This window comes from Teleopsis dalmanni, chromosome 1, assembly GCF_002237135.1.
Source record: "Teleopsis dalmanni isolate 2A chromosome 1, ASM223713v2, whole genome shotgun sequence".
NCBI lineage: Eukaryota > Metazoa > Arthropoda > Insecta > Diptera > Diopsidae > Teleopsis > Teleopsis dalmanni.
The window spans coordinates 220,660,715-220,673,646 of NC_051846.1; the positions used below are offsets into that span (position 1 = coordinate 220,660,715).

General features: G+C 29.5%; 1 protein-coding gene across 1 annotated transcript in view; it reads left to right on the forward strand.

The window, feature by feature from the left end:
• The window catches only part of LOC119667414, a 2,543-nt gene extending 1,522 nt beyond the window's left edge, over window positions 1-1,021 (forward strand). Inside the window, exon 2 of the mRNA XM_038076703.1 lies at window positions 752-1,021. Coding sequence (XP_037932631.1) covers window positions 752-1,021 — 270 coding nt within the window. The remainder of the gene's footprint in view (window positions 1-751) is intronic.
• Window positions 1,022-12,932: the final 11,911 nt, after the last annotated feature.

A 12,932-nucleotide genomic window follows, 5' to 3' on the forward strand; every position in this document is an offset into this window, starting at 1 on the left:
TATAGCCATATGCATCTTTAAGATATTTTATGTTGATAATTAACGATAACTTAATAGTCAAGAAATATTGCAATTTAAATAAAAGACTTCGATGTGACGGTAGGGGACTTAAGTATTTACAACATTCTCTCTGTGAATAAAAAGCATTAAAGCAGAAAAATATTCTTTTTATAATCTTTACACATACTGCGCGAAAACGGTAAATTACTTTATTAAGTTATTTACTGCAATGAATGTAACTTCGGATTCTACAAAGTAGATATAATTTTAACTTACTAGATATGTATGACGAATATTTCTACGATATCTATGTATCTATGTCATTGGTTTTTTTTACCTCGAAATAGTTTCTTAATATTTTATATATACTAAATATATAGTCAACTAGTACTATAGTTGACTAGTACTATATATAGTACTAGTCAACCAAAATTTGTATATACAATTTTTGGAACTTATTTCAAAAATATGTAAAAAAAAAGCAAAATAAAATAATTACAGTCCAAAGCTGTAGTATTAACTGAATAACATATATACAAATGCCAATTACGTCGAAGCACCCTGACCTTCAAAAGGCTTCTCGTTTTCAAGCTGTGGTTTCGAAATTACCTCGAAGTTATCCCTGCGGTACCTGGGTGTTCTCATATATATCAGGATTACTTTAAGAGACCAGCTCGGTAATATTGTAACAAGCTCCCATTTGGGTTTCTTCTCCGCACTGTATCGGATGATGCTGCATGTGTTATAGCAGGTATGCCGCCACTTGATCTGCTGGCATACGGACTTCGAGAGATCTGGCACAGTAAAGTTGGCTGGAAAATCACAACCAGCTATTGTTCGTGAACTTAAAGCAAATAAAATATCTAATCGTATCGTGTATCGTACTTTAAATCGTTATGATAATACAGACAGCGTCGCCAAACACTATGGTAGTGGACAAGAAAAAACAGGAAGATCACCTAAAATGATTCAGAAAGTAAAGACTCGACTTGAACGAAATCCACGTCGAAGTGGTAATTAAACAGCCAAAGATCTGCAAATATCGCAGCGAAAGATCTGACACATATTTCAAAATAAGCTCAAGGTAAAGCTTTACAAGTTCCAAAAGGCACAAGATCTTACACCAAAGCAAGAAAAAGTTATATTCAAAGCAGTAAAGATGTCGTCACGCTTGCACAAACGTGGCGAATTCTCAAAAATTATATTCTCTGATGAGAAAAGTTCCCCATTGAGCAGTTAGAGAAATTTTTAAAATTTGAATCAATAAAAAATAATTTCATACAAAAAAGATATGGTCGCTTGAATAGGTAACACTTCAATCCCCTGACCCTGTACTGCATCCCAATAAACATAGCTTCTACAACACACTTATTCACTGATCCTAATGGATTCCTACAACATTCATAACTATTTGCCGATTACTATCAATATAAATTATATATCGATTGATTATAAAACTGCCATTTAAACTAAAATACTACCTTTTACACACGCGATCATTTGACATAATCGAATAACTGATGTAAGATATATGGGTACCAACGTAAACCTAGTGTTAAATGTATGATCTCCTGTACAACAGTCGTGGTTTTTACGACGATTATGATGTCATATTACCATTAGTGGTCTCTATTCATAATTTTGATTATTAATATAATTAATTATAATATAAAATGGCAGAACATATTACAGACAAGGAAGAATATTATAATTACAATATTATATGAAAGACACTATATTTTCTCGTAAGACAAAAATTACGAAATTTTTTTACTCAAATTCTTGATTTAGATTCATCATTCGGGAATCAAGCAAATTTATTTTACTAATAAATGTCTTATTTACATGAAATCGGCACTTGCTGAAAGTATAAAAGTATTCGCCACTTTCTTTCGTATTCCTTTCTCATGTGATTTGCAATCAGTTCCCTTCAAATGGAAAAAAACCGTTTCTTCGAACGAGCCATGTTACACATGGAGACATTGTAATTGCTTTCATTGTAAATTTAAAATTTGAGAATGAGAGAAAGAGACATTTTGATTAAATGTTGCTCATGAATACGTAGAAAGCTATGCTTTGTCACGTTGGTCAAAACACTGTTGCTCCATAACAAACATAGAATTTGTTCCTATTGAAAATAAATAAGTGTATTTTTGTGGATATGTGAGCATGTCCACTGCTTGACGGCAAGCAGTTTTCAGTTACAATGCTCTAACCTAAAACCCTGACTTTTAATTTTGACGAGTAGCTACTGCCATTCGCTCAGAGGTGCCTTACTCTGCTATATGATCCGCTTCTTGACATTCTCCAATCTAGCACTCTATTACATGACTAAGTATCTGTCAATTAGTATAAGCTCTACTAATCTCTTTTATTCAATTCAATGAGTTGTATTCAGGTGCTCCCAGCATCCCTCTCCATAGCCGCGAATTACGCAATTCCGGTTACAGAATCAACACCATGTTATTCACGATCAACAACTGGAATCTTCAGTATTCCTTTCTAGGAGATGGTTTTAGAGAATTAAAGTATTAGTTTCTAAGCAGTGATTTTATTCACACTCCAACACTCCCCTAATTATTGCTATGATGTACTCAGCAGCATGATGTTCACGAACAGCTGGAATCTTCAGTATTCCTTTCTAACAGGTGGTTTTAGAGAGTTAAAGTATCACACTTTGGCTTTTCATACTCTTCATCTACCAGAAAAAAAAATGGAGTTGAGTGTGAAAACGCTCCAACTACAATCAGCAACTAAATTTCATAAAAGAATTGTATATAAAAACAGAACAATATTTTTGTAGCCACATAGGCAACCGAAAAGGTTGATATAATTTAACTTTGTGGATCTATGGGTGCAATTATTGTTGCTCTCTATCATTGTTATTTGCATCCCGTGCAGATTTATTATGTAAAATATATTTTTAATAGAAGAATGAATTTATTAAATCATAATCCGATTTCAAAATATAAACATCTGATAATATCATGTGTCCGATATATGTTTATATATAGTCTTCACATTTTATTTAAAACTTTTAAATTTAAATAAACTACAGTTTTTGAAATTAGTAACACAACTTTTTGTTTTTAAATGGATTTTACGTAGAAGGTCATCCTGCCTCTCATATGAGTAAAATCTAACAGTTCTTCTAACAAGTAATCCAAAACATTAGTTACTATGTACGTCATAATATAACACCTGTCCACTTATTCACTTAAAATTAATTACTAACATTTATTGTTTGATTAATGGATAGTAAAAATTGATATAAAATTTAGAAATAAATTTCTTTCGAATTTTTAATTGCATGTACATAAATTTAATTGAATTGCATGAAATTATATACCAAGGAAATCAATTTGATTCAAGTCATTTGCCGTAAATCCTTTAAGAGGCACTAAAACGACGAGTGATTACAATTGTCGTTGGCGATAGGAGCAACATTAATAATTCATGTAAATGCGAAGTGCACAATTTTGTTTATGACAATGTCTGATATGCGATATCTGATGTGAGTGTGAGTCTTTACTCACATCAGTGAAGTACAAAATTGCAATCTGTAGAGTTTTGTGCAAAAGTGACCATAGAGTACAGTCCGTGGGAGTGTGTAGTATAAATTAAATAGTGAGCGGATTAAATAAACGTTTCAATTTAAAGTGGCGCAATTATTGCATAATCGATTACAGATACTTGGATTAGCGCTTGGATTAATGCAATTTTAATGCGCAAATTTAATCGAAGTCTTATTTACGGTACCAGTATTCAAATGTACGAAACTAATTTCGATTACTTGGATTTGTTGGATTTGCAAATCAAAATTAATGCAATTTTTATGAGTCAAATGTTGTGTTGCAATTTCATATTAAGATTTTAAGAGTGTAATGAGGGTTCGACTGACTCACTTACATAGCAATTTGTAATAAATTGTGTTAGAAATAATTGTATAAAATTTTCTATTAGACATTTATGTGAATTTTTAATCAACTGAGTTGACGTGTGGGTCTATATATCAAAACTATTACAAATTAAAATTGATTTAAGTACATTGGGCAAAAAAATAAGCAGTTTTAGTTGTCTACAAAATCTTATATTTGTACGAGTAAATGTGAATTGTATTTAATAGTACTGCTAACTTCTATATTTCATTCTCTGGTAGCGATTCATTTGATTAACTCAGGGAAAATCGGGTAATCTACATCACTTATTTTGAAAGTGTTTTGTTTTGTTTAAACCATAACAGAACTTCGCTTAAATTATTTTTAATCCAGATTAAAAATTGTTGACATAACCATCTCTTACTGTTGATAACTATGATGTTAACAATCAATGCGCGAATAGTCGATGAGATATAACTAAAGCTCATAATAAAAAACACTAACAAAACACAAACATTGTGATACAAAATGAAATTTCTTCAGAAAGCAAGTACTATGTATCATCATGTCAGTGTACGGTTTTGAACCGGGGTACTAGGAGAATACTACACAAAAAGTTATCCTATCCTTGACATATGTAAAGAAATTTACAATTCAGGATGCTTTTGCTTTCATTTAAAGAGCAAAGTATCTTTAACGATTATTCGCTAACATAAAAGATCTACTATAGACGTACTAGTCCATTCCATTTCGACTGCAACACTATTTCAATTTCTATTCTGTTTTATTGAAAAGGATTGATGTTTAGGATTGTTTGCTAAGAGAGAAGATTTACTCTGGTCATACTAGTCCGCTTGATTTTGACTGCAATACCGTATTAATATCTATTCTGTTTTATTATTTTATTTCAAAAAATTCTTAGCGTGAACAGACAATCAAATCACAACCAAATATATAACACTTTTATTGAGAGAAGTTGTAAACTATTTGTGAGAGATAAACTCAAATGTAAACTGTAGAGCAGTCTATTAGATCTTTGTCAAGTTACTGAATATGAAACTCATTGCAGTGTGGGAGATTTTTCAGGGATTCAAGACAAATCGTATGAAAGAAAGCAGTATTTTCAGTCTGGTATTTTCAGTAACTGGTAGATGATCCAGAGCTTTAAGTAGTTGCAAAATTTTATTTTATAATGTTTAGTTTCAATCTAGAAAGATAAGCTCGTTTTCAAGGTAAAAGTGCTAAACAATTTACGTATAATTTACTGAACCAGTTCAAACATTTGTAGAGCTATTGTTTTATGATCTATTTTGTTAATGAAGATTGGTATAAGGTCATGAGGGATAAGGTTAGGGTAGTTTGGGTTGACAGCGTTATGCCCAAAACTCACTTCATACATAAAAGATATTGTGTGAGAACATTTTGTAAGTGGTGATCAACAAAGTAGTAGGTTTGTATTTTGTATTCTGTATTGTATGATCTTCTCGGAGAACTTGATATGTGCTATTACTTTATACATCACAATTTAATAAGTGGATGCTATGATTGCGTTCAAATACATCTGAATGAAAATCCATAGTCCTTATACTTCTGAAAATATTTTAAATATGTGGTGTTTACTTATCAATATATCTGACTTAACTCTATTACATTATATACATAATATAAATATTATACAATTTAATGTATTTGTAATTACTTTTTAATTGGAAACTAAACTTTTTCACATGAGCTTTTATTTGAGAGAGTCATTCGAATAATTTACTCATCATCGACTCTTGACATGCTTCATTATATTAATGGAAAAGCGTTTTGTACTCTTCCAATGTAACTGATGAATATTACTCGTTTATATAAAACATTGCAAAATACAGATCGTATTAGTATAACTTCTCTGGCTGCGTAAAAGGGTTTTGGTTGCTGTTGTTAACTTTTATTGATGCGTGTCGACTCAGCTGATTTCCAAGTATAATGATGAGGAGATATATTGAACATGCTCTACGCATTGCACACAAAACACTTTTGTACTCAAACATGGAGCTTCTCGATAAAATGATTTTTTATAGAAAATGCTTTAAAATTCAACTATTTTAACTAATGCAACTATTTTGTGCAAGTGATGTTGAAATTTCAAATAAATTGCTTATATTACATTGTATCCATACAATATGTTTTAGTAATATTTATCTCACGTTTGAATTAAATTAATAATTAATTTTGAAAATAATTTGTATTCATAAGAAACACAAAGCTTCACAATCAATAACGAATTATGTCTAATTTATTTATTGAGCTCATGAGCTCCTTCCGCACTGATAACTAATTCCTTCAATTAATAAAACCTACTGCAGTCTCATTGTCATATCCTGAAGCATAATTGTTCATTTGTGGAATTTGTGTTGGTAAATCTTGCTAATATCTTAAAAGGCCACAAGATAACAGTACACATCATCTTGCCTGATTAAATCATTTGATGTGGCCTGCATAACAGTATGCAAAGAATTTGCTAATTTGCATATTCAGAGATGAATAGAAATTATTTATAAATTAATAAACAATATTTAATTAATATTTTAATTTCATTGCTATACATTTAATTTCTAATTAAATTATGTTGAAGGCATTTGTTCTCCCGTTTTTTATTTTATCATACAAATATCTTAATTTTACTTATTGCTTTGAAATTTAATTTAAATATAATTTTTCATAAAAAATAGAAAATACATCAAATGAATTTGCTGTAATATAATATTTCTAAATTGTAGTAAAAAGCCTATATTATTGTAAAGAATTGGCAGTGTGAATAAATGGACGCGATGCTGACTCTTATGCCAAGAAGTAATAATAAACATTATATATTTTAAAAAACTAAAATTTATCTTCGCTTAGTGAATGCAGCGCATGTAATTAATCTACCATAACCCACCCCCCTGAAAAGCAATAAGCAGAAATTATTGGTGTGTAATTACATACCATATATTAGTAAATTGTTATTATGACAATGTTATTGAATGATTGAACTGATTGCATTTCGTTATAGTTTAGAATTTACAATAAATAACATTTTTTAATTTATAGTTTATATATAATTTATATGATTCTGCATTTTTGATAATATGTACCATAAGTATAAATGTATGTACAGCAAACAATAAGTCACAAATTAAAGTTACCCCTAAGTTTATGCCAAGTTTTTTGTTTGATAAATACTTAGGTTAAAATTCTGCAGTATACTTCTGTGCGCATTTCACAATTAGATTGAGATGATTTATCTAAGAATTACACACATGTAAATGACTAGCAATTTAATGGAAAATATTATCACAATAAATGTCACAATAAAACTTTAATAATTTATCATATTTTTTTAAAAGCGAAACTATGTTGAGTTTTTGACAAGGTATATGCTGTACTTTTTCATGATATATAAAACATATTTGCATTTCAATAGAAATAGTATTGCAAATGTAAGCTATAGTTTTTTTGAAGACTCTTCACCAAACAACAAAGCTGTCATTGAAGTCTATAATTTCATGCTTTCACTTCAAATTTCTATAAATTCATTATTTGTTTCTGTTTGAAAATTATTTTTCAATATTATATTCAACATTGTAGTGCCTTCAGGCAGCGTGATTCCAAGTAGGAGATCTCTATGCATTAGTTATCGCATAGATTCTTAAAACCAGAATATAGTTCATAGAAATTATTAGAAGTAGTTTCAATTAAGAGCTATTCTGAAGAAAGCTATTTGCGTAATTTTTTTTAAAATAAAATATTTGTAGCACCTCTTTGAATCTTGCGCTGTTCTATCGGAACTCAAATAAAAACATTTCGTAAAAAAAGAGCGAATTTTTATTGGTTTCCTAAATGCAATAAGGTTTGCGTGTACATTGTCTTTGAGAGATTAACGTTTTGATTGAAATTTTGCAATTGTTGAAATGGTTAAACTTATTTTTCGCAAATAAAGTATCTTCTTACTAAATGTACTATTCTACCAATCATAATAGATAGTGTTAACAGACAACTCTCTGTCACGAAAAATATTAATATTTTAATCAGAAAATGTACTTAGCAATTGAAAATAGAATCTAACACTTTGTTCAATAATGTGTGTGACTGACACATAGATGGCGGCACTAATACTAAATAAATACTTTTTTTCGAAAGTGGCAACCTTTTTAGGCTTACTGTCAAAATCATATATTAATCCGACCATTTGTTTACAAGTTACAGTGCTTTAAGTGACGCTACTTTTGAGTTTTCAAAAAAAAAATGAATTCAAAGAAATTCCGTGTGCTGATTTATCATTGTTTTTTAATGAAAAAAAATACTGTTCAATGTCAGGAATGGCTTAAAAAACATTATTCGGACTCTGCTCCATCAAAAAGAAGCATTTGTTATTGGTATGCCGAATTCAAACGTGGTCGTACAACGATGACATTCCATCTACTAGACGGCCAAATGACGCTGTTATTCCGGAAAACGTTGAAAAAACACTGAAAATCATTATTAAAGATGAAAGAGGAATTAAATACGACAATATCCAATGTAAGTACTTATGACCAAAGACGATGTCCCTCTATTAGTTTGAAGGCACACAAGGTTATATTGAGTGTTTGGTGGAGTAGGAAGGGAATTATCTATTGCAAACTGCTCCAACTTAATATAGCAGTTGGTTCAGTTCTCTACTGCTCACATCTGGATCACTTAAATAAAACAATTAAGGAATAGCAACCCGAATCGGCCCACAGAAAATAAATCATTTACATTCCTTCATGACAATGTCACGCCACATTCCTGGATAATTCAAAACAAATTCATGGAACAGGGTTGGGAAGTTTTGCCGGATCTGCTATATAGTCCGGAGCCTGTACCATCTGATTACCATTTGTTTCTGACTACCAGTCACACCATTTGTTTTTGCATGAGTCTCTTAATGGTAAAATATGGCTGGTTAAAGAGGCTCTTAAAATCACTTGGTCAAATGTTTTGACGGTAACCACATAAATGTTCAACGTCAATGGAATAATGAAGTTACCAGAAAAATGGTAAAGAGACTTAAATAATAATGTTTAATATAAAATTAAAATTAATTTTCAATAAATAAAATTTTTGTTAATAAACGATGAATGTTTTATTATCAACATTATGTTAAAATTAGTATTTTATGTATATTAATACTTAAAATTTATTTCAACACTGTTATAATAAATTATAAACTCGAATGAAAATAAGTAAACACATTTTAACGACCATAAAAATCCTGACGAAATTTAGTATCAGGAAATGTTTCTATTACACTCAGTATCAGTACATTTTCTTTTTATGTTGTGCAGGTACTACATAGTTAATATAAGTAAATTTTACTTTATTAATTTTATTGTATTTTCACTTCCGTGCAATTTTATTACAACATTTTTCCTGACATTTACAAAGTCATTTCCAACGTTTACGCTACACAGTTTCCGGTGGCTTGCGCCAAAACACAAGAGCACATAAGCGCATCAGCACATCAGCACATGGGCACGTTTCGAGTACGTTGAATGCATTTGCCGGAATTCGTACTCCGCACTGATAAGTTAATTCAATTATGTGCACCTAATGATTCACAGTCAAACCCTTGGGATTTGTTACGTGAAATCTATAATTGCACAAAGGATTCACACAGGAAACATGAAAGTTTGCATTTAATTATGTGGATTTTGCTTTGTTTTGCCACAGAAGTTGCGAAACCAGTGAACTTCATCTAACCACAAATACCTTTTAATAAGCTCTGCATTAAACGAAGTTATCGAAGTCACGACAAAGAAATTTCAGAAATTTTCGGATTTTGTTTATAATTTTAGCAAGTAATGAGAGACATGCAGAAATAATCATACAAACAATTTTCCTCTTTATCGTGAATTAGAAACTTCAAAGCTGTGTTTCCAATCTTAGACAATCCAACTGGATTAAATCTGTTAACTACTACAAATTTTTTATGATAGAAAAGAGTTTCGATTTGATTGTGTTCTGAAAAGAAATATAAGTCCCTGAAAAACATAAATAATGAAATTGCATCCTACGTATAGGAATATTTCAAATGAAATTGGAGCAATAATATCTTTCAGTTAAATTACTCCGTTTCGATCTAAGTAATAATATACTTTTGCTAAACTTAAAGTGACAGAATATTTCCGCTAGCTTTAAGAATTCTGTAGAGATAGCTTAAGCACAGCTTTGGAAATTTTTAGAACATCATTGTCATACAAGACGATGTACCGCAAAAGGTAATGATTACACATCCAAATAAAACTAAAACGCCTCCATTCAAAGAATTAAAGTGAACACGGATAATTGAAGTTACTGTACAGGAACTATAGAATAATAGGACATACAGTGCACTGTCCATCGCTACTGAACTAATTATACACAGAAGACTTGCTCAATTTTGGTTTTTATTTCTTTTTTTCTTTCGAATATGTATGGAAAAAGAAGGAATCCCATCTGATCGAGGTAAAGTCACTAACTTTTAAATTGAAAGAAGAGGAAGTACAAAATATGACAATACTATCCGTCTATCTATTATATTTTTAAGGCAGAAAACAAAAATTGTTGGTGATTCAGTAGCGGCAAATAAACTGACGTCTAGAAATAGTACCCGTATTAAAAAAGTAACAAAGTTTTGATATAAGATATAATATAATAGATATAATTTTAATATACATACAAGTTAGACTCAATTCATTTGAATTTAAATATGCCGAAAGAACTTATCTTAAATAGAACGAGATCTATATTAATGAAATAAAACAACCAGAAATTATATTATATCTATTTCGGGTACTATCGAATACCCATTAGAGTAATGTTTGGATATATTTTCTCTCAAATCGAATGCAATGTATATTTCGTCAGTAAGATATGCTGATCTTCAAGGTTTACTTTTATAAAATCATCTAAATTTTATTATTATCTTATTATAAGAATTCAACGGTTCTCTTATTACTGTGGATCATCTAAATGAGCACATATACTATTAAGTAAAATTGTTATAGATACTAACTCGCGTTTGATCAAGCAAAGAAGACGAAGTATGATATATTTTCTTGAATTTGATTGTTCATATATAATTATTGTATTATAAATAAAAGTGTTAAACTTATATCTTTCTAAATAATGATTTAGGAACTTAATCCAACATGTTACTCTATTTATAAGATTCAAATTTGTAGTTTTGTCGATTATCCATTATTGTTTAATATCAACAAATTCATTTGCTGGGTTATTTTAAAATAAATGTATGATAGATAATTTAGATATCTGTCTTTTAGATAATTCAGTGACTTTTTGAATAAAAAATATTTTTTTTTTCGGTAAAAAAGCGTATTATTTCTCAGCATAGTCTCTTTTTAACTCAATACATTGAGTCTAACTTACCTTTAATTTTGTTTATCATTTCTAAATAAAAGGTTTCTTCCAGATCCTCGATATAATCATCTGTTTCAGTATTGATTTCTTCATTTGATCTTAATCTGTCACCGTCGAAGCTTTTTTCAGGTTCGAAAGCTGGAAAAAATCATATGAGACTATATCTGAAGAATGTGCTGAGCAGAATTGCAGTCTATACTCTAAGTTGAGAATTTTTGTCTTCATGGAAAAATACTTTTTTCTTATTCATATGCAGCTGTTTTCAACTTATCTAAATTATAATGTCCAGTCATGGTTTTACAATTTTCAAGGTAATCGAAATTGTAAATGACTATGAAAGCATGGACCATGATATTATTGGCCAAAAGACCCATCTTCATTTTTGAAATTCCCGTTTACCAGGAATAATTTACCATTTTACTGCTTTTAATATATTTTTAACTCTAGTAATGAATTTCGAGACATGCTGTGTCAGGTCGAAACCCAGTAACGAGTTGTTATGGTACATAAGTAAGTGATGAATACACGCTACGTCCACGGTTACAAAACTTTGTAAAAACTTGTTAAGATGCCCACAGCCTTTACAATTGTAAAGTAGTTTATTAATAGATGGTGGTAATAGTGGCTTTTGGTAATAGAAGATAATACAATTAACTATTATAGATATTGTCTGTATAGCTCGTTTTTTAACATTTAGAAGCTTTCTAAAATAAATAGTAAATAAATAAATAATAAGACTTTACATTAGATTCGAAATAATACATTTACTTTAACATTACATAATTAGAACTAAAGTGCTAAAGAGCAAACCATATCCAATATATCTTACCAAACATCGTTTTCGGATCAATATGTGTTCATATATTATTGTTTTTGAATATTATTACCTATGTATAATATTATTGAATATTACCTATGTATTTTCGAGAATACGATTATTTTCAGTATTAATATCTATTTACAAATTTATTTAAATTATTATTTTTTGATAAACTTAAACACTTTCATTTGAAAATTTTTCACATCATGTAAGTATATTTGCAAAAGTATAAAAATAATTACTTTAATTATATATCTTCAATTTAATAGTAATAATAATAAGTAATAAAAAATAATTTTAATTAAAACATTTTTATGATTTCTTTAATATTCATTTATATTCGTAAAATTTTTCAGTGAACTACATTTCGTATCTTTATGGGTTCCTCACATGCATTTGAATCATTTACTTTAAAGGATATCTCTATGCTTGTGGCTTCAATTGCATACGTACGGTAGTAGGGAATACATAGAAACTTTCTTTAGGGAAGATATTTTAAAAGGTAATACAGATATGCTTTTGCTGATTTGTATTTATTTTTATTGTAATAACATAAATTCGTTTGGGTTTACTTTCAACTTTCATTGGAGGGAATGTTGGAATGTATTTTACATCTGCACAATAACACACGCTTATCATTCTGCGAATTTACTTAGCGTTTGAAATGAAATATTACTTATACGCAAATTTTTAAATTCAGCGCCAAATGCAGCTTAACATCAAAATTCCATTAAAGAATTTTTCAAAATGAAAATAATCTAAACAAGGCTTTTATGCCAAATTTTTTTTAGCTTTGATTAAAATATGTTTTTCAAAAAACAAAT